General features: G+C 39.0%; 1 protein-coding gene across 1 annotated transcript in view; it reads right to left on the bottom strand.

Annotated features, from left to right (window-relative positions):
- Positions 1-22,811, bottom strand: part of LOC145990884 (LON peptidase N-terminal domain and RING finger protein 3) — a 46,557-nt gene extending 23,746 nt beyond the window's left edge. Inside the window, exon 1 of the mRNA XM_083126351.1 lies at positions 22,019-22,811. Coding sequence (XP_082982477.1) covers positions 22,019-22,625 — 607 coding nt within the window. The 5' untranslated portion in view covers positions 22,626-22,811. The remainder of the gene's footprint in view (positions 1-22,018) is intronic.
- Between the last annotated feature and the right edge of the window lie 425 nt (positions 22,812-23,236).

Raw genomic sequence — 23,236 nt, 5'->3', positions numbered from 1 at the left:
TAATGTTGTACAGATTGTTAGGTGGAGTGTGCAGGAGGATGGCCGTGGGCTAATTAATAAACTTATGGATTTCGGTATATTGCCGAAAGAAGGTGCTTACATGTGACAGCGACAATCACGATGTAGAAGAACATGTGGAGTGTGGACTGACTTGATTACAGGTAAGTTTGGTAATAGTGCATCGATCGTAAAAGTGCAGAATACGAAAATGGCGTCTTCGATGATGAACGTTTGCCGTTAAAGTGCTACGAAAATAAGATTTTTTTTATCGGTTCGTAATCACAATTAACCCAAAACTATTCACGTATAGCCCCACTGACCATTCTCGGTAAGTTTAGGTTAAGTTAGGTTAGGCAAGGCAAACATAGTTAAAAATTTGGGGTCGAAAAACCATGCACAGGTAGCCCCACAAACGTTTGACGAATAGCCCCACGAACCATTCAGGTAAGGTTAGGTTAGGATAGGATAGGCAAACATAGTTAAAATTTGGGGTCGTAGTAATATCAGGAATGTATATTTAGTTTTTAAGTATTGGAAACACAAAATCTTCCAGTAAACAATGAGCAATCGTGCCGATCGCGGACCACTCAATTTAACTTATTTTGCAATTTCTACACGTGACCCCCAAATTTTAACTTCAAATTCGTGATTAGGAGGCCTCAATTAGTGAGTATGCGAAATATTACAAAAATCAGGGAGGGGTCCTGTATTGTAAATTCGCTCCTTCATTAATTGTGGAAGCACCGAGCAGAAAGATTTGGTAAGTAAATGTGTATATTTTATCTTCTGTTTTGCATGCTCATGAGGTGTTGTTTTTTTTAGTCGCTTTACTTGGCGTAGGGACATTTGGTCAGTTGTAGGGACATTGCCGAAAAATGGTTAGCAACACTGTCGGCTACCAGACGTAGTGAGTGTACCGTACCCTCATGCACACTTCTGTTTGCGTTTATCAGTACGCGTGTTTTTTATACGGTTTTATTCATTTATTCAGTGCTAGTGCTTTATTGTGTGTTAATTGTTATTCATTCATTAGTTATGCCGCTAAACAAATATAGTCTTGAACAAAGAGTTTTTATGTACGATAATTACGTGAAAACGAATTCTTGCAGAAAAGTGGTCAGGCAATTACGAGAGACAGGATCTCTTGAACCTAAGAAACGTGTTGTATTGCTGTTGAAACATCTCTTATAACACAGGAGGTTAGTGATCATCATTATTATTACTTTTAAATATCATTTTACGCTTTCGGTTTGCTTTATTTGCCGGGATGCTCTCTTCCATTTCTGTCATACTGAGGATAAAATAGCGATGTCTAATCCAAGATTAGATGTCAGAAATAAGGTGCCAGGAATATTTGTATTTGGGAATACACCTTTTCCAGCATCCTTGCGACAAGGTACGTGCTTATTTCAATTGTAATTGTAACTGTAATTGTGAAAAGTGGAAACATTACAAAGCAAGCGGTTTCTGTTACGGGCTTCCTGTAAGTCAATTTGCCGGGAACTGTTGCATGAAGGAGGCGCTCGACGGCCGACGGTCTGACGGTGAACGACTGAAATAACCTCCCTGTAGATATCTCTAAGGTTTAAAACTAATAATAATACTTTTGGAATAAAATCCGTTTATTTATTAGATTCTATAGTCATTATTGTAAAATAACTATAATAACCATGACCATTATTATTATTACTGATATTTTTCTTACTATTCAAGTTGCATCAATGGACCCGCCCCTTACAACAATTTCTGGCGACGCCCAATCCTATAGACAGCTTCAAATGAATGGAATACAAAACGTTCAGACTCTACATAAGCTCTGTAACATTGTTATTTAAACAAGAATTCTTATATGTGTGTGTAGTCTTACTACTGCTGTAACAACCTTATTTACTATTACGCAACAATAATAACACAAAGCGTCGTTAATTACTGCACTTAAATTGCGAAAGAAAACATTTTTCAAACAACATTATGCAACAGGTGCAGTAAAATACATGCAAGTTCCATTTCGCAATCTCTTGCGAGTTTTTCACGTCGTCCAGCAATTAAAATTATATTATGCGTAATCAGAGGCCCTAGTTTTCAATACCGTAAGGTTTTGGTTTAATTTTCCGTTTCAAATGTCATTATTAATGGAATGGTGTGCATACACGATGTGCACAGCATGATTAGTGTGTCCCTTTGTAGGTTGCCATATTACGATCGTGAAGTAATAAATTTGACAGCTACGATATTACCCTCCCTCCCAATTTTTCAAAAATTTATTTACCGATAAGTTTCCAAGTTGAATCAAAACATGTATGAAGTAGACTTTACGGTCAGATTCGTAAACTAATCGGGACGAACCTACAGTGAAAGTGAGATTCGAATCACTGTTCAATGTGCTTACACCTGGGAAGCTCTTATTCGTATTCTGAACGGACGTCCTTGACCTTCGTTATATGAAACATTCACTCACGGCGACCGAAGGGAAAATCCCGGTGAACTGCCGGGGTCGTGACAAGTTCTAACACATTCTAACCACTGATTCATCCCGCTCTGCGAACGTATATGTTTCGTCTTAAAATTTCCTCATGCTAATTTCAGGTTAAAACGCGTAAAATTATTTTTGAATAAGTCGACTTTCGACTTCGCCACCCAAGTGTATTTTTCATCGAGTTTATCTAATCATCATACCGTCGCGATTAGCCAAAAGGGGCAGAAATACGACTATAAATTTTAAAAAAGAGCAGTTTATTTAAATGTAGTACGTTTGGACAATTTTTCCAGCTGAACAAGAGAAGTTTTGTAATTTACTTATATATTTACGAAATGCCTCAAAACACAATTTGGAGTTGCACTGTGGACTATAATCAGAAATTGGACTTAATAATTAATTGTTTATACTTTGTACTTACTATAAACGAAACATATGGCTATCTATATATTTATAACTTGACTCCTGAAGAAGTTTGGTTTAGGTATTTATATATATATATATATATATATATATATATATATATATATATATATATATATATGGCACCAAAGTCTCTAACGAGACCGACAATCTCGGACGCTAAGTCTCGGTGCCATATCTGTCTGGCCAATCAATTTAATAATATTAACAATAAAGTAGTACGTCATAGGTCTTTCACGATACCAAGTTTCTGGGCAGTACTGTAAAGTGTACAAAGTTCACTAAATTACATGCTTCAGGCAGTCAACAAAGTGTTATCTTTATTTATTGTAGTTTGAAAAGAAGAACACTAGTCACGTAGCGCGTTTTCTTTTAGTCAGCAACGGAAACCAATCGATATATACTGATTACTAAGCTGATGTAATAATTGAGACAAGTAATTCTTAATTTTATTGTTCACAACTCAGAAGTTCCCACACTGAAGGAAAACAGTCACAAAGGCTTTGTAAAGAAGAAATCTTCGTGGGTGGTTTCGTTTCCACTTAAAAAGGACACTTAAGTTTAACAATACAAATTAAAAGTTACTGATATCTTAACTGTTCCCATCATTTTACATATCACTTAACAAGGAAGTAATGCAAAATTCCTCTTGAACATATTTATGCACGTTCATTCGAAAACAATGGGGATTCGACACGGTACAAGAACATTTTGCTACATTTCCGAGGAAGAAAATTCCCATACGGTGCAGTGTTTATCCAAAGGCGCGACTAATTTCGTACCATTTTTTTGCCTTCATTGCAACTACTGTCGTCCAACCACCTTTCATCCAGGATTCACCTGTTCACTCTATACACAACATGATGCATGCGTTCAAAAGCACGGGTGTAATCGACAGGTGATTTCGTGTGGACAAATTGCACAAGGGCGAAAAAAGACACGGTACAAAAAACAGCGAAAGAGCAGGTGGTGTCTGGTACTGGGCGTTAGGTAGAATCACGCGATTCCAGTCACGTCAGCTACTACTCTTGCATGTACGGTCAGCCTAACTTCTTCAGAACAATGACATTACGTAAGTGCCTCCATCCCAGGCTGCCCTTGAGATTATTCAATCTCTTTAACGGCTATCGTAAATTATTGAGGTTCTTGGGGAAAAGTGCGCATATAGGGGAGTGTTCAAAATGTTAACGAGCTTTTTTCTCTATCGTTGATCCCTTAGCTTGGTTCTCGTGGCTGCGGCGTCGCCAGACAATTTCGTTCGGGGGAATTCAACAATGGACTAGTGTGGACGAATTTTCACCAGATGGCCTCTGCTTCTTTCCTAACCTTCTTCTTTTATGTCATCATCTCTTTCTTTCTCTAGAATGCATGTGTAAAATGTAAGAATTGTCCAAAATTATTTCACCCCATTTTTCACAGTTCATAGTCGAACGAATCAACTTTCATTTACCATTGCCCCCCACTTCTTCATATTCCGTCCTTACCGTGAGTATTATTCCGTGACAATATTGGAAAACATCATTAGTACATTAACATTTCTTTTCGTATTTTTACGTTAGTTGACGATTTATCGTTACAGTCGTTGATGTCATCGAAATATTAAAATTTTGCATAAGATTTTTTAATTTTTTTTCATTAATCAAAATATTAAAGTTTATACCAGTTTTATTTTTTGTGCCTAATGCCGTGTTTTTCTTCGAATTTTTAGTGCCTTTTCCCTTGCCTGTTTGGGTTTATATGGAACTAGAAATATACTGTATTGTGGTTATTTTGTATAAAATAACGTGGTTAAGAGAAAATATTAGTTTGCTCAATGAATTAATGTACTACTTACTAATCGTTTAAGAGCATTCGGTAGATGGCTCTCGCAAACGTCAAATGTGCACAGGTTATACACACTTGGGATTAAGTAATTCTAAGGAATACTGACATTCAAAATATAAACGCTTAACAATATTGAAGAAAGAAATAATATACAGCCGACTCGGTGGCCGTGCGACAGAAGTTCACAAGTTCGAGTCCCGACTTAGGCATGGGTGTCAATTTTACCTACTCGTCCTCATCGTCGCAATAAGCTAAAAGCGGAAAAAAGCGACGCTAAATGACGTGAAAACCCGAGAAATTGGGTGTGATTACCTTACAAGTGTATGAATTTAACTGTAATCAACACACTTCGTGTTCTCCTTTTAGGTACTATTGCGTAATTTCTGTTCGGGAACGGTTTGCAACGATTCAGTTCGACCGAATGCCTGGGCATTGTTCTCAAACACTCAAATCACCTCGCTCGATTTCGTAACGTGACCTAGAAGTACCAACACCCTCCACCTCCCCATCTCTCCTCAAAACTGAACGCCACACAGTAATTTGTGGAATGACTGGCGAACTGGTCGTTGGGTATAATCCCCAGGCTTCTGCTTCAACATGTCAAGGCATAAACACGTTATTACAAAGTATAATAAAGAGGGATACCTAATGTGTTTGTTTCAGTAATCGACGAGACTTTAGAAGTATGATTCTCTTGATTTAAATCAGCAGGGGATTGCATAAAACTAGCAAGTTTGTCGTACCTTCTATTGAATATATAGTAAATTGCTGTTAACACTAAAGTGTGGCATCGTATAAACCAAATAAGAATAAACAATTGTGTAAGTAATTTATTTTGATATATTCGCTTGAACCTATACTAATACTAATTTTGAGCCATTGTTCAAGCATAAACTGGAAAGATTGATTGTTTTGATGGTTTAAGTCCACTTTATGCACAGTACGGCTAATTGGGACTGGATCTACAGTTTAAAGTGGGATCCGAACCACTATGTGCCTCCACTGGGTATCGAACCCGGAACCCCTTGATAACAATGCGACGACGCTACCATTGCGCAATCGGGTCCCTTCATCGATTTCATATCAGCACTCATTATCATCGTCGCGATTAGCCAAAATTGACCGAAAAGTGGCGTAAAATAGCCTAATTCAGTCAAACTATCAACAATGTTTTTTTGTTTTTAAACAGCATGTTCGTTCAATACTACTACTGTTCACCGGTCTCGTTTCAAACTAAAATTTCTACCCATGAAATGTTTTTTTTTTGAAAATTTAGTTAACAACGGACAATTATTGATGGCGGCAAATTTTCCGGTTCGCAAGTATACAAAATAATAAACACACTTTAAAAGTTCTCTTAAATGTTGAGATTTTACATTTAAACTTTCCTCTTCAGAAAAGTTCTGCGAGAAGTGTACAAGGTAGGGGGACTAGACTAAATGAACATCTTTGTAGTTCGTTTCACATTTTACGAGCACAACGTGTAATGTATTTCAACAGAGTGGTGAAACAAACAGGAAAACAAAAAGCAATTACTGCATTTCTTTGAAAATTTGTGGAAAAATATTTGCACTTCATTGAGGAAAATCCCACCTACGGGATATCCTAAATAATGCTTCCTTCCTCCCCCTTCACCCACCGCTTGAGGGGAAGAAAAATCGATAGCTGAACCGCTGCATACTTTGGCACGTGAAACGCGCACGTGAACTTCAACCTCACCCCCTCTCTTCCAGGCTCAAGGTTTACGTAACTACCTGTGCACGAGGCAAAAATAAAGGTGGGGAGGAAGGATGACATGGGATGGCTTCAATTGTTTTGTCTTGGACCGAAGCTTTTTGTTCATGATCTATAAAAGAGCTCCGAACAGAAGGGACTGCATCTACGCAACAACAGAACGGTCGAAATCCGTTGTGTACACTTACGTAACCCCTTATCTCGACTTTGTGCCAATTCCCAGAAAATTATTGACAGCAGTTTTGAACGTAACGTATCTGTACACACTAAGTTTCACACGCCTCGAACGACTTATTCGAGCCACGTCATGTCGATCATTGTGTGCTGTTGTTCTGGAAGATAATGAACCATGGTTGATTATTCCAGCTTCATGCGACGAAGTGATTATTACGTAACTACTAGGTCTCTCGATAACGCGCAAGTCTGACAGAAAAGTACCATTTGTTGGGGTTTGTTAGTAGACCAATGCAAAAAAGTTTATTTTGGGGCAATGGTCAGGTCTGTGAACATCGCCGTACCCAACGGAGTGATTGATGGAACTGCAAATTCACGAACAAGAAATAAAAATTGTGAGATTGCTTTATTTTACGTCCCTTTTCTTGTTTTAGCTGATCGCGACAATGAGGACAAACGGTGGAAAGATAAACTGCATGCAAGCACAACGCAAATCCTAGAGATTATACTGGCTGTAGATCTAGACGCCCAGTGGGGTGTCCAGGATTTTCAAAAAGGGGTTACGCATACTTTTTTTTATTAGTGAGTCCTCATTTTATCATCTTTTCGTGCCTTTGACGTTTTTATTTTAGAAATACTGGGCCAAAGGAGGGTTATGACCCCCTCCAACACCACCCTTTGGCACGTCACTGCAGACACCATGGCATACTACGCAGAAGGGAAGGAAGTCTTCTGAAGAGGCCAACTCTTTAAAAAAAACTGCGAGAAGTAATTTGGAAGAACGTTACTTACAGTTTATGGGAACATAAGCGTATCTTGAAAAATAAGAAAACATCCCAGAGCAATATTGTTGACAACAACTATTAATAATTACCGGAAGACACACACACACTTGCACTTGACAAATCTTACCCACCTTTCTAAAATTACCAAGCTCATTGTGTACGTTACTTTATACTTGCATTTTGCTTATTTTACTTCGCTTTTCTGCTAATTTTGGCTAATCGCGAAGATGAGGATTTCATGAAATTGACGACGGTACACTCACAAAGAACACCCACGGCTAGGTCGGGATTCAAACTCGGGAACTGCGATGGCGAGATCGAAAGCTGGGCACCGAGCCAGCTTTGCACGCTACTGTATGTGCCAAGCGCTCACTAATCGATGTGAGCGTTGGGCAGGTTTCCGCAACAACAAAGATTGAAGGACGCATGTAAGACCGCGGACTTAATTGAACGTGCAATAGCACGATTAGCCCAGAGTAATGGCAAAGCAACAGAAAAACATCGCAAGGTTGCTCAATTGTTGTAACAATATCTTGATCAAGTTTTGTGCCTTACTTTGGTTCACTTGTTGCTTTGCAGATGCCACTACTGTTCAATTACTGCAACGAGCAATTTTGCCGAGCCAGATCATCAGACAAGATCTAAATAGTTACAGTCAATGCTATTTTCTGCGAAGAAAGCTCCCGGTACTCTTCAAGTTTGGTTTTTATTGTGGTATGTTCATGTAGTTACACATTTCTTTCGTTAAAATAAAATGTCATTAGTTTTATTCTCACCTATAAAAAGATACCGCGGTGTACCGCCAGAAAAAAGCACTAGTTATAGTTATAGAACTATTACTTGAACTCTTTTCTTTTATTGTTATGTTCATAAATGTACAACCTACAAAGTTGTAATGTTTCCTCAATATACCAGGAGGCATTTATTTATTGCAACAGCAATATAATTTAATACACAATTATATTATGGTATAGCATTAGGTACACATTGAAAAGAACAATTAGCACTGAATCTTCGTTGCTTACTTGATACAATATAATAATGTTGCACAGTACTCTCTGTTAGAATTCACGAATCAATACTTAAGCAAGCACAAATATCGTGCGAAACAAATGAAGAGCAACACTATCGATTTTTGTGCCACCTAGTGGTAAAGACCTAAATGTACAAATGTGCTACAAACTCGCATAATCCTACGAGATACGATAAAGAAGAAACAGCTGCCACGGCACGGTTCAGCACAGCACAAGCTGATTTAAAAGGGAGGTAGCCAATGAACTCCCGATTCGGTTCTGTACACTCGCCTCTATGTCCCAATTCACTTCTCTACACAGCAATTTTGTCCAAGTTGCAGTTCGACTGACACTGGACAAAAACTGCTGTATAAAGAAGCAAACCGGCCTGAATGTTTCCGCGAGAATTAAAACCGGTTGGAGCAGTTCGTTCCCAGCAACAAACTTTTTGACTTAAATGAACAGTAAAACCTACACCACACTCCGCAACCACTACTTTAAACTCCTCTTCTGGCTAGTCCTGTGCCGTGCCGACTGTTTGAACCAACTGGTGAGGACCTCTAACGCTGAGGCCATAATGAAAGTTCATGTAGAGCATGATTGTCTTGTTTAATGTTTAAAAAATATCCAGATAGACAACGTAAACCAGGCCGCGAAATTTCCGGTCGCCAGGTCGCCATTGGCGACCAAAAGTTTTGGGCTGGCGACTAAAATTTCGTTGTTTCAAATGTGTGTCAAACACGCCTCAAGACTTCACCTCTTGAGAGAAACGGCAGAAGTTATAGAAGAAATTCTAAAACTGAGTGATATCCACACTATTAGGTGGTTAGCCAGCAAAGAACGTGCAAAAAGAGCTCTCTTGCAATCATTGAAAGCTGTTGTGACCCATCTTGAACAGGTGGCCCATGAAAAGACAATGATGGCGCTAAAGCTAAGGATTTGCTGAAAAGTTTGAAGCAATTTAAATTTGTTAAGCTTCTGTACTTCCTTTTGGATTTCTACGGGAAATTGAACCCTTTAAGCGTGGCACTACAAAATAAGAATCTTTTGATTTCATCTCTGAAAATAAGAATTGAACACTGTATTTCAGTTTTGGCTGACCTGGAATCTAATGTTGGACCAAGCGAACAAGATTTCTTGGACCATGTATCCATTTCAGGGAAGATCAGGGATGTGCAAGAGTTTCAGACTGTTAGAGGAAACTTAATTAACAATGCGAAGGTGTACATCACAGAAACATTGCCGTCTATGTCAACAGATGCGATTGCATCTCTGCATGTTTTCGACACTTTGGGTTGGCCTCCCAAAGAAAATATTCTTCAGTTTGGGATAGAAGAAATAAAGAAGCTCTACATATACTTGAACCCGAGCCTTTATAATGAGAAAATGGATGTTCTGTCAGCAGAGTGGACAGAATACAAACTTTTGTTTCCTTCTCCAGCTTTGAATCAGACGCTGGAGAAGATCCACAGTGCCGATCCACAGTGCAGAGTGTTCAGCAAGATTCCCCAACTTGCTCCAGATTTTGACATTTTGTGCTGTTCTACCAGTGAGCACAGCCTCATGTGAGGGAGGTTTCAGCTGTCACAACAAACTCAACACTACTTACAGGAACTCTCTGAAGACTGAGACACTGGATGATTTGCTCAGAGTTTCCGTAAACGGAACCCCCTCCCCCATCCTCCCTGTCAGAGTTTGACCCAGCAGCTGCGATTGATAAGTGGTACTTCAGTGCAGAACGACAGCGCTACACAAACATTAATATTTAATAATTGCTCATATTTTTATTATTTATCAATATAAAATAGTGGCGACCAAAGATTTTAGTCCGGCGACTGATTTCAAACTTGAAATTTCATGCCCTGACGTAAACACACAGTGTAAGATTCAAGTCTCTATCGCATTTTGTACCAAAGTTGCTTACGTTCAAAGTCTTAGGTGCGTGATTTTTTGGACACCCTGTATAATAGTTAAACTCTTAAAAATGATGCATTGTGCGTTTTCCATATATTTACTTTATTCTCACACCCCTTTCATCAACGGAACCGAGTAACTTATGTATCTCAACCCCAGTGCACTTCTATTTCCTATGACGTCACATGTAGAATAGAGATAAAAAACAAGTGAATAACGCAAATGATTCACGAAGATGGTCTTTCCGTTTGCTACGCCGTCTGGTATGCTTGAGGAGATGAATCACCGAGAAAATCTGGACGCCAAAAAGAAGTGTGTTGCATAACAGTTAGGCACGGGACATTTCGAAAGTGTTTTGCAAAATTTGGAAAGGATGTTGCTCTATTGTTTCCACTGTTGTAATTATTGACGTCCTGATGTTCCATGGTGGGTTAAATAGCAGTATGACGTAACCAGCGTTTCGTAAAGGGTGGAGCAGAGTGTTACGCTGGCAGTGCGGTAGTGTAAAGTTATGTTGAAATTTGTTCCAGCGCGTTTGGATAGACAGTATAGTGTTCACTGCAGAGTTGAAGCTTCAACTTGGCTTTCAACTTGCAAGCCAGGCTTATTAAATTCGTAGAATTGTAAATTCTCGTAAACCTGGAAGGTAACACAATGGAGAAAGCCCTGTCACTTTCCTTCTACGCCATCTCACGCTGGCAATAAAGGCTCTTCCCCTACAACAAAAAGTTCGGCAAGCCACCCGTAACACACACGTGACCCTTGCTTTCTAAGTTCTCAGCTCATAACGAAAAGTGGTACGAGATATCATGAAAAACATATCTTTGATCCGAATTTACTGATTTGGAGCGAAATTTACCCTCGTATGGAAATAAAAACCTCCTTGGAGCACTTGGAAATTTTAAGAGCCAAGAGGCTAACTTGGCAACAGTGCACACCGCGTGTTTATATCCATACATTAAGCGGGAATTTCGAAAAATGATGAGTGAACACACAGCGATGCATGATTAAGCAGTTCCTCATTAGTCTCACACACTATGCTTCACTTCAAGGCCACTTTTCCTGTCCTGGATAGCACATAAGGCGTTCATTGGTTTTACTTTACGTCAATTTTATGCCACTTTTGGTTAATCGAGACGATGAAGGAATCAAATGATGATTGGATGGAACTGATAAAGGGACAGTGACAAACATTCACGGACAGATTACAGAACAAAAAATCCGATATTTGAACGCCTCACGAGAAAATCAGTCCTTATCATGGATGTCCGGAGGATTTTCTCCAGGGAGGGGCAAGAAAGGTGTTTTTCTCCAGGAGGGGAAGAGGCAAAGCAGGCACATTCCTCCGTAATAGTATTGTTCGCTCAAGAAACATTGCTACAGGTTGAAGGTACCATGTTCCTGCAATGCCCTTTCAATAATAAACACATATTACTGTGACTGAAATGAAATTATAATGTGAAATATATAAAATTTGGTATACTTTAATTTTCCGGGGGCCTCCACCCCTTGTCCCCCCTTTCAGGACATCCATGGCCCTTATACGATAAATATTGGTTGCAGGTGGAGGTGGTGTGATCAACACCAAAGACACTCCAGTCTTATCTGAGAATTAGCACGGTGAAGTGGGTTACGTGGTTGAAGCAAGTTATATAATGAAAGTACTGCAATGCATGGAGTTATGTAATGAAACATGGTGGACGCAGTAGTATGTGCTCTAAAAATATAAATTTGAAAAGTAAAAGACACAAACTTCCAAACAGTTTATGCACAGTCGTGACACGGACTCACTCATTATTGTCTCGCAAATCGTCATCGAGTGTTACATCATGATAAAAGAATACACTCTGACAGTATAGTCCCAGCGAAAAAAAAAGTAATTTTGCTTTGCCTTTAGCTGTTAACAAAACTGACTGCTTAAGTCCTCGATTAGCACAGCGTGTCATTTTCTTACCTTGAAGAGTAAGGCTGTTATATGCATTCAAGGCCAGGGCAGTTTTCTTTATTATTATTATGAAAACACTAGTTCAGGTCTGCTGTTTTGGATTTGTAAGCAAGTATTACGAGTTCAAGGTTGAGATTGCCGAGTTATGATCAATTCGTGTGTCTACTGAAATTGAGTCTGAGGCTCGATATCTGTAACTTTGTCGAGAGACTGATCAAGAGTTATTTCTTATCAAATTGTTTCGTCCAGATTGGATTGGAAGTCGATTTTTTTCATTTTTACACCCTTTCCAAAGCAATTTCCCCCGGGGCTGTAGCCCTTATGCTCCCCAACTCCTGGCCTAGGTTCGAATCCCGTATACGATATGGATGCTTCTTTCGTTCTGTTGTTAGGGTCTTCCCGATGGTGCAGTGGTAGCGTCGTCGCCTTGTAATCAAGGGGTCCCGGGTTCGATACTCGGTGGAGGCACATAGTGGTTCGAATCCCACTTTGAACTGTAGGTCCAGTCCCAATTAGCCTTATTGTGCATAAAGTGAACGTAAAACATCAATTCAATCAATCAACCGTTCTGTTGTTATTACTAGTTGCTTTGAAAAGCGACGTAAGTTAAGAAAATCTGCAAAAAAATATAAAATCAGGGAATGTGCATAAAATACACTTCATGTAGCTAGTTACATTTTCGAGACATGATCCAGAGGAATGGAAGAACTCAATATTGCCTATGCTCCTCGCTAAACTGGCCCTATCAATTATAAAATGGTGAGACAAACACAGTGATGTATACATGTGTTTCCCAAGCTTCTAAGTATGCTGGCCCCTCGATCCGTAGTGCTTCACTATATTTAATTATATATTTGTCATTAAGTTATTTTGCTATTAGGTTAATCGCGACGATGATGATGAATGGTGATTCACAAACCATACATCCAAGCCTGACCAGTTCGAACCTTGGACATCTGGCATCGTGGTGCATTACGCTACCCACTGCGTCACAGAGGGTGCCGTTATGTAACTTGCAGTCGAAACTCTGTTACAACAGGAAATGCTGCACAAACTCTCCACGTGAAGCTTCCCTCTGCCGTGCCGCCGATCCCATATTTCTCCCTAGGTCCTTCACTTTGCACCGTGCTCATCTACCAACAAGGATTTGTATCCAAGGGTTCCGGGTTCAATGCCCAGCATATTAAAATGTTCGTCCGGCCACAGCTACGCTTACTGTACTTGTATGTGTGATATCTTTAACTTAATACTTGTTATTTATTTTGTCAATATTCTTACTCGAAGCTACAGTGAAAGTTATTTCAATCAACAATGGTTGTACAATGTGATCGTTACAACCCAGAAGTGTCCATTCACATCTACGCTCAAGCAACATTCAGGTCACTCTCCCCTAATGCTGGGATCTGAGCGTTCGTTACTGGAGTGTAGATGTGAATCAAGCTTAAGAATGAATAGAACTCAGAACTGTAGATTCGACAAAACGATAACAAAGTTTCATTTTTTAAAAAATATAATTATATCATGCATTCAATTTACTATATCTAGGTTGTGAAGTTCAAGGGGTGACTTTGTGACAAGTTATGTAAACAATCCTGGAAAATCTATTTGTTCCAGTTAACGTAGCTCTGGCGTCTGAACGCACAGTAAGATAAATCCTCTGTGTGTTGTAGTCTTGGGTTGTTCAGTCTCTCTGTCATCATCAATCCTCATCGTCGCTATTAGCCGAAAGTGGCAAAAATGGACAAAAATAACAGAATTAGGCAATACCATACATCTTATCTCTCTCTAAGTTATACTACACGTGTCATAGGTAGCGTAAAAAGTCCATCAGAAACGTTTGCTTTACGTTCCCTCATTCTTCTAACTCTACAAGTATATCACGACCACGACGATGAGTGATGAATTAAATAAATAAATATTGCAACAAATACGACACATCCAGGATTCGAACCTAGGATCTTCGTGGCTTCTGATCGTGATAACAGCAAGATGAAATTAAAGATTTCTTGTATCTAGTTATTTCGTCTATTTTCTTCACCTTTGCGTTAATCATGACGACGTGGCCATAAATGATAGATGAAACAAGTGAAACGATAAACACAATGAATCAAATAGACCAGCTTCGGTGGTGCAAGAAACAATTCGTAAAACTGTTAGTGAAAAAATATATAAATATTACCTTTAAGGAGTTGACAACCGACTAATTTAAATAAAACCATATTATTAAGGCTAGGATTTTATGACGTAAAAATCACCAAAATATGCAAAATAAAAAAATGCTTTTATGACCTATACGTTTAGAAAAATATGCACTATAATTTGAAAAATATGCCCTTGCAACTGAACTGTTTCAAGCTTCAAACATCAATTTTTAACACATGCAGCGATATTTTCACATACTATTTTTAGTTCACTTTATGAGGCCTGAGTTGCAATGTACAATGAATACTCTCTGTAAATTTTCAAATAAAAATGATCGTCTATTGTCAGCCAGCAAAGCCTTGTACTGAGAAAGGCTTCTTTCTACTTCCGCTGACACAAAAGGAACATTTTTAAAGTAAACAATGTCATTCGGCTCAAGTTTTATAGAATCGAGAGAAAAATTGTATTGCATTGCATTAGGGGAGAAAGGTAGTTCTCATAATTTTGCAGAAAATAAACAGTGATCTATACTTCGAAGAAATTCAACAATAAGCAAATATTTTCTCAGCGTTATTTTGGGCCAAAGTCCATTTTTCTGATTTCATTCCTTTAGAAAAGGTGACTGGTTTTCACCATTTTTCAGGAAATAAACTGACGCAAAATTCAACAACTTGAGTGAACATCGGAGTAAGAACAAATCCACTTCGAAAATGGCTGTATATTAAATTCGCTTGAAAAAGCGAAAATATGCTGAATCACGTAAAAATGACCAAATATGCCCCTAAAAGCACCTTAATAAATTAGTTTCTTTATAATATGATTTCTATATATTTAGGGAACACATCACCCTTACCAAAAAAAATAGGATAAGTCATGAAAATCCTATCCCTACATATTATGGTCTAAGAATTTAAGTTAAAAAGACATGTATTAAATATACCGCTTCTTTCTGTATGACCTAGAAGCAATCATTAAGTTTTGGTACCGGACTCCATAGAGGCTCCAGGTTCGAACTCCGATAAGGATGTATCTTTGTTTGCCCCATCATTTATCATGCATCCTTATCGTCACGATAAACCCAAAAGTAGAAAACCATATCAGTAAAAAAAAGAGAGTTTCGGTAATAAAATATGCGATACTGTGTGCACATAACAAGGATGGGAACGTGCCCGACAAGAACCTCATAGACTGAATGTTTTCACAAAAAGTAATTCTCAGCTGTCCAATCAGAAAGCAGTCGTTCATATTACTTTTGCTCGTCGCGAAACTTACTTCCTGCACTTAAAAATAGTTCCGCACAAGATGCAAGCATGGCGGTATGTTCATTTGCGTTACGATTCAACCTTTCTCATGACACACTTATTTCGCAAAAACTCGTAAAACACGGGTGTCCTCGTTCTCAATCCACTGCTTGTCATTGACCTGGTTACGGGCGGCAGACAAGAGTTTTCCATTGCCCTTCAGGCATTTGTTTTTGAGGCAATACTCACCACAACCCTTAACTAGCGCCGCTAGCGGTACGAAAATGCAACAAGTGAGACCACCTTCAGTGATATAAAGAAAAACGTACATGAAAGCTATGTTCACATCACATGAACACTGACTTTAAATTGAAGGATTACTGAAAATATTATATCTGCATTTTGTTAGTGGGTAATGAACACTTGCGAATAATTCGCAACCAGTCTTAGTACGTTTCTGGTAGTAGAGGCAGAGTTTTATGAGAAACTTGTCAAAATGTGTAACAATAACACTCATATAGGATACAGTAGAATGGAAATTAATATATTTCAAACAATGTTAATAAGGCACCATGATCAAAATCAACAAGCAGAAAAGTTCAATTGAGTGACTAAAATGTACGCAATATTTACAATTCGGAAGAAACTGCGCCTAACTTTACCAGTTATAATCTCCTCCTCCTTCCAATTTACATAAGCAATTACGTAACAATCTTTTTTTATGCTGTTACTCACCGGTGAATTTGTTCAAGATAACAGAGATGATGTTTTTACGTTATTGGAGCAGTGTTATACAAACGTACGTGATTATGCCATTTTTACATCTTATATTTCTTTGTTTTGTGTTTGTTACTTCCGTGGCTGAGCATGTAGAGCGGTGTACTTACGATCTCGTCGTCGTACGTTCCGGGTTCGAGTCCCGGCGTAGATACTTCCGTTTCTTTACGAGCATTCCTTCAATGGCATGTAATCATTCACCCCCAAAAGTGGTAGAGCTTGAGTTTTTGTTTTAAGTCCACTTTGTACACAGATAGGCTAATCGGGACTGGACATACAGTTTAAAGTGGCAGCCAAAGCATTATGTACCTCCACCGGGTATCAAACCCGGGACCCCTTTGATTACAAGGAGACGACGTTACCACTACACGTTCGGAGAGGCTTCCTCAAAAGTGGTAAAAAAAGCGACGGATAATCATTTTAAAAAATACAAATGATCTTCTATTGGACGGAAAATTTAACAAATCAGTGAATCCAGAGTTAAATTTGATAGTAAAAAATTACAAGCACAACATTGGATCAATTGAAAACTTTGTTATATATTTACACAAGACACTTGTTATGCCTTAAAGCAAGCCTTTCGTTCAGATCATACTTCTGTTGATAACTAACACTTAGTTTTCAGGAAGTATGAACAATTTGGTTATTAGAAACTAACAGTATCTGGTGAGTGTTTTTCTAAGCCTGCCTTTCTCTTTTACCGCTTAGAAAGAGTGAATGGTTACGAGGAGAATGCACTGTAACATCCGGAAAGCGGGCATTAACCTTAGAGAAGCGCAACCGGGAAAATAATACAGACAGCAAACAATGTGCAACGGGGTTGCCAACTCTGAACATTAAAAAGCTTCGACTTTTACCACAGTAGAAACTCTTTTTGTACCTTACTATTACAATTATTTCAACGACTAACTCTAAATTCCTTGTATATTCAAATACGGCAATGCACTGTTCTCTTTCGAAAGAATGTAAGCGATATTTTAACATTTCTATCACGTTCCCTTTTTCCCGCTACTTAAAATAAAATTGTTTGTTTGATCGAATGTAATGGAAAACAATATCACAAACGTTTAGACGTCAATAAAAATAACCAAATTTATGCATATATTATGCATGTTGTGCAATAAAAATACTTCCAATAAAATTGTGGGGCTAGGTTGACTTGGAAATAAACTTTGCTAACAATTTATGAATGCCTGATTTCAAAACGTTTCACGCTAACCAATAGACCTTTGAAGGCTGATAAAACGTGTGGGTAGAGCACATCTAATGGTGTGCAGCTTACCGATCGATACCTGTTCAAAGGAAAATCATCGGGAAAAAAATTAAAAAAACCTTCAGAACTCTCCAAAATAAAATACGACACATCAACTATTTCCCTCTACAGGAGTAAAGTCTCATTCCCACCTTCCCTTCACACTTGTTTGTCATTGTACATGGGAAATGTGTGATAAAGCACAAGATTCAATATTCATGGGCCAACGTAAGTCACCATTATTTCCAAATAGAAATCATCAAAATTTGGGAAAACATTTTTTGGAATTTTAAAATTTTTATTTTGAAAGGAAGCAGTGGCGGCGATTAAGGGGCAGTTAGTTGCCCCCCCCCCCACTTTTTGCGACTTTTGCTCCTGCACTATGCTAAACCTTATCTACCAAGGGAAAGTAAACTGTCCTTGCCCCTCCCACCACTTTTGGAACCCAACCACCCCCAGTGAACGGAAGCATAAACCCTTTATAAGGTTTAAACAAGCCCTTGTATGATACAAGTACAGAAAATTGCCGTAATCAGATATGGGAGAAAATACAGTTTTCTGCTGAATAGGGAACACAGTTGAAGTATTGAAAATAAATAAAGATTGCAAATTATGCATTTTATGATGGACCCTTGTGTTCGTTTTTGACAAAGTTTGTTTACACTCAGATATAAACTAATCGGAATTTGTCTTGCAGTTCTAATTTGTATTTGGATGTGAAATACTTAAATGTGGTCCCGATCGGATGTATTCTTAAATTAAGCACAGTGTTGCACTGTTTTGATCTCCAATTGATATTCCATCTTACGTAACAGATCCGTCATAACCTTCTAGTTATGTACATACGTTCGTAAAAGTTCTTGGCATGTGAAAACAAAATCCAACTTCAGTAAAAATACAATACAAAATCCAACTTCAGTAAAAATACAATCTTGTAAGAAAACATCAAAAGATGGCAGCTCTCTCGATAAAACTGTGTTCTAGAATCATTTTCGTACACGCGGGTTAGCAACACTACTGTTATCTGCGCTTTCAAGGCTTGCACAGGGTCAATGACATAGTGCTTACACACTTTCTATCGGAACCACAAAACAATCTCTCTTTTCAGGCCTGTTTCTTACCCATATGAAATAGTCTGTGCGCGGAAATCCAACTGGCTAAATAGCCTCCGAACGGAACAAGCACTACACGAGAACAAAAGGCGTTGAATACAACCAGCTTTTGGACAGACTCCGTTACGTAACTCTATGAAAACAAAGAAACCGTCCTAACTGCTCGACACGTGGGACTTGGATTAATAATAATCACTTCCTCTGCACCATTCCTTCTGGGATTGGTCAGTTACAAGGAAGTTGCAGTTATTTTACTAATCTTATTAAGCATGGCACGAAAGAGTGATAACCTATTTCGATAAACATCACAGCTAATTTTTAGATAACTGAATTATACAGAATAAATAATGTAAATATCTTGAGCAATTTATGTTCATGATTCATTCTTTGGCAAATGTTCCTGCAACAGCTCTTTCAAATGGATTACGTAAGTTTCTGCACCGTGTTATTTCTTGGCGGCAGTGGTCATCTGCAATTATGAGTAAAGGACGGATTCGCGGACATGAAAACCTATAACAGGTACTGAAAGCATCCGAATTTGGCACTTGGAATGGTTTTAAAAGAGGAAATTGACGCCTTTAAGGCAAGAATGGAGGAATAATGCCCAAAAACGTTCTAGAAATGGCCAAAAATAGATATAAAGCAAGCAAGAACCTAAGCAGTTAGTGAGAGTACTGGAGAAGAACTATGGGGTATGAGGGGGGGGGGGGTGCTACTTAATTAGGTTATTTCTCAGAATTGCAGAATAAAGTTCCAGCAATTAATTGCGATTGATCTGCATACGTACAATGGGATCCATGGGCATTACCGTGCAAATTGTCCATGACTATTTTCATTAATAATTCATTTTTCTCTCGCATCCTGTGTTTTTAAGCTATGATTCTTTATGTACGCTGGTGCAGAAGTTGTCAACAGCTTGTTTTGAGTTTCCTTTTAATTTTTAATTCTTGAAGCTCTTATTGAGTCAAATAAAGTGCACGAACATTGTGATGGACAATTTGCACGATAATGGCCTACTCATGGATCCCACTGTACAAGTAGGGAAGCCGGAGATGCTGCGGGGAATTGCACTACTTTTCTGGAACAGGCACTTGATATCCGACGAAACCTGCATCCGCACAATTCCATCAATTTTTCCTTCTACTTGTATGCTGATTGATTTGGTGTTTTAAGTCCAATTTATGAACAGTAAGGCAAATCGGGACTGGACCTATAGTTTAAATTGGGATCCGAACCACTATGTGCCTCCACCGGGTATCGGACCCGGGACCCCTTGATTACAAGGCGACGACGCTACCACTGCGCCATCGGGAGGCCCTCTACCTGTGTGTCAATCCTATTTTCATTAGCAAGGCACCAACAAATAAACGCATGCCTCAGATGGATGGCATGGAATTAGGGCGTGGAATTATTTCTATCTAATGATGACCTTCGTTTAAAAAACGGTGATGGTAGCCTGGAGGTCAAGGCATTCTTCTATCAAGCTTGCATTCTTTTTTGCTACACCTGGATAGGTGCAGCCTCAAGCCTTCAATTAAGACACTATTATCTCCCAAACAAGTTTGAATCCTTGAAAATCCCATCCACTTCCTGTAGCTTCTGATTACTAGCGATTCTTCCAGCCTATAACCGTTTTTGAGCCATCAGTATTACAGTAGTATTATGGTTCATAAAAGCAATTCTACCTTCAAATACTAAAAAAAATCCATCTTATCCTTCTCAACTAAACTTCGTCAGGAGTTCTCCTATTTGCCGGATAATCATCACTCTTTTCTTATTGGAGGTTTCAGGCCCATAGGCTTCGAACCATACTTCGAGAAACAGTAGTAGTGTGAACCATTTCATTGTATTATATGCATACTTGAGCCTCCTCCTAGTAACACTGTCGCATTGTAATCATGGGGTCCCAGTTTTGATCATTTTGGAAGCACAGTTCGGATCCCACTTTGAACTGTAGGTCCAGTCCAGATTATCCTATCTGAGCACAAAGCTGAGTTCAAACATTATTTGACAAACTTGTTCTTAAATTGAGTTGTGTACGAGTGATTCAATCCATCAATATCATTACTGAAATTATATTATGGTAAACTTAAAGTTGATCGTAAATGAACACACACAGCCTAGTACACACCTTATAGTAGTAATAACTGAACAACTGCAGCTTGTTTTGTTAACTCTAGGACCATGACAAGGGCAACGGTGTATACAACCAGTCAGACTTGTTCAGAAAGAAGGTCCTTAAAATTTTAAAATGCACTACAATTCTTGTCATTTTACGTGACGCAAGCAGACACTGGAAGTATACATGGGAAACTGCAAACACGTGTTGACAACTAAATGTTCACAGGTACCAAATTGAGGAAATATGCACTCGCCCAGCCAACACCAATGTATAGAAAGAACGCACACCTGTGCGTGTGCATGGTAAAGTAAATAGTAAATACAAAGGAAACGTTGTTGACAGGGAGAACTGACAATTAACAATAGCACCAACCCTTACACCATGAGCGTAACCTGGGGCCTAATTTTTTTTGGGGGGGGAGGGGCTCGAATCGAATTTGGGCATAACTTTGATAGGGGTGGGGGAGAGACTAAGTTTTCTATCCCATAAAAATAGTGTCCACGTCTACTATGCAAAATACCAGTTACATCTGAAAAATCATAAAAAATCACTCTTTGTTTCCTTGTTTCTCAGGTCCCAGTAGTTTAAACAAAATACACTTAACTTGCAAAGTTTAAGTCTCCTATTTTGTTATTAATTTTTACACATCTTGTTCACGAAAAGTTAAAAAAGTTAGGGGAACATTTTACTCGTAAAGTTTGTTGTGTGACCTCTCACATAAAACTATATTTTTTGGAATTTTAGAAAGTGTAAAATCATTAATTCTTTGGGTTAAATGGTAGTACATGAAAATATAACTTGGTTCCTGAATTTTGTGTTATTAACAATAAAAAAAGCTTCCTCTTTTTTTGTAACTTGAAATGAATATGTCAATTTCTAGGGCGGGAGTCGAACGGTCTACGCCCGAAATATTTGGGGGTAAATTATATAGGCTTACCTACTTGCACAAAATTGTAAGAAGGAAAGCTTACGTTAATCAAACAAAACGAAACTCTTTAAAATGCGTACAAGGCAAATACACTTAGAGTAAACAGCACATTGTAAAGATTTAGTTTTATTAATTATATTTTATTAATGTACTTACCATACAAGGCTGCTTCATTGTATTTACAAAGGGCTGCCTCCAGTTCATTCTTCTCAAACAGATCATTCCCTTCTTCTCTGATTCTCGCAGAATCGAGCTCACAACTCCACCACTTTTCCACCAAACTCTTGACGAGTATGTTAGTTTCGACGTTTTCAAGATTCGAACCCGCGAACCTATGTCCACACTTCCTGCAAGTTTTTGACGAATCCTTGACCAGACACTTGCGACAGAAAGTGTGTCCACACACTGTTGTAACCGGCTGCAGAAGCACCCCCTCGCATATGGGACACGTGAACCTACTGTCACTCTGGTTGACCCTGCTGGCTGCGTTCCTTTGTTGCACTAGAGCGGGATCGCCGGCAACGACCTCGAGTAAGGCGCTAGCCAAGTGTTTCAACCTGTCCTGGGGCACTGTACCCAGTCTGTAGCAGTGAGAATACACATCTAGAGCTTCCCTGATTCTGCCTGACTTAGCCAGAGAGTCGCCGTAGCCAAAATAAACATCGAAAGGCTTGTGTCCCCTTTCCTTCAAACAACTTTCGTACATTTCGGCTGCCAGCCTGTAGTTGCTGTTTACAAACGCATCCCTCGCTACCTCGGCCATGCTCGCCAGCCTAACATGTACACATGCACAGACACAACACACTAATATTTTTGTTTTAACTGTCACGGACAATTTCCGAAACAGGAACGATTGACAAAAAACACTCGCAAGTTATCACACAGTCACTTCGCACCATTCCAACACCTTACTCCTACGAACACTTCACTTGCAATGAATCCGAGCGGCGCAGCATGCTGGAAAGACAGGATTACAAAAGATACGAAACGCATCGGCGTTACATAAAGGTCACGTTACTTAGCGGGACCTCAGTCATTGGCCACTGCCGCGTACGTCACTAGCCTCGCGCCAGGTCCCCCACCCGCTGCATCTAACGCCGCGCATTGGAACTGTGCAATCGTTTTTCTGCCTCCCCTCCCCCCTTTACACTTCTGGCGCGGGAAAAAGAGAACTTTTGGTTTCACAGTTATTCGTGAACTTTTATCGTAGGGTGTGTCGCCGCGTAAGAAATGTACGGATGGTGAAGGAAGGTGCTGAGTATAGCGGTAAATAGCACACAAATCATTACTACTGTTCATAGAGATGCCCTAAATTCTGGCTGCGGAGATTCAAGAACAGGGAATTAGCTAGAATTTTCCATCTGGGGCGGAGTT

This window comes from Lepisma saccharinum, chromosome 8 (assembly GCF_977018435.1).
Source record: "Lepisma saccharinum chromosome 8, izLepSacc3.1, whole genome shotgun sequence".
Lineage (NCBI taxonomy): Eukaryota > Metazoa > Arthropoda > Insecta > Zygentoma > Lepismatidae > Lepisma > Lepisma saccharinum.
The sequence above is the reverse complement of the archived record's forward strand: the minus strand, read 5'-3'. Positions and strand labels throughout refer to the sequence as shown.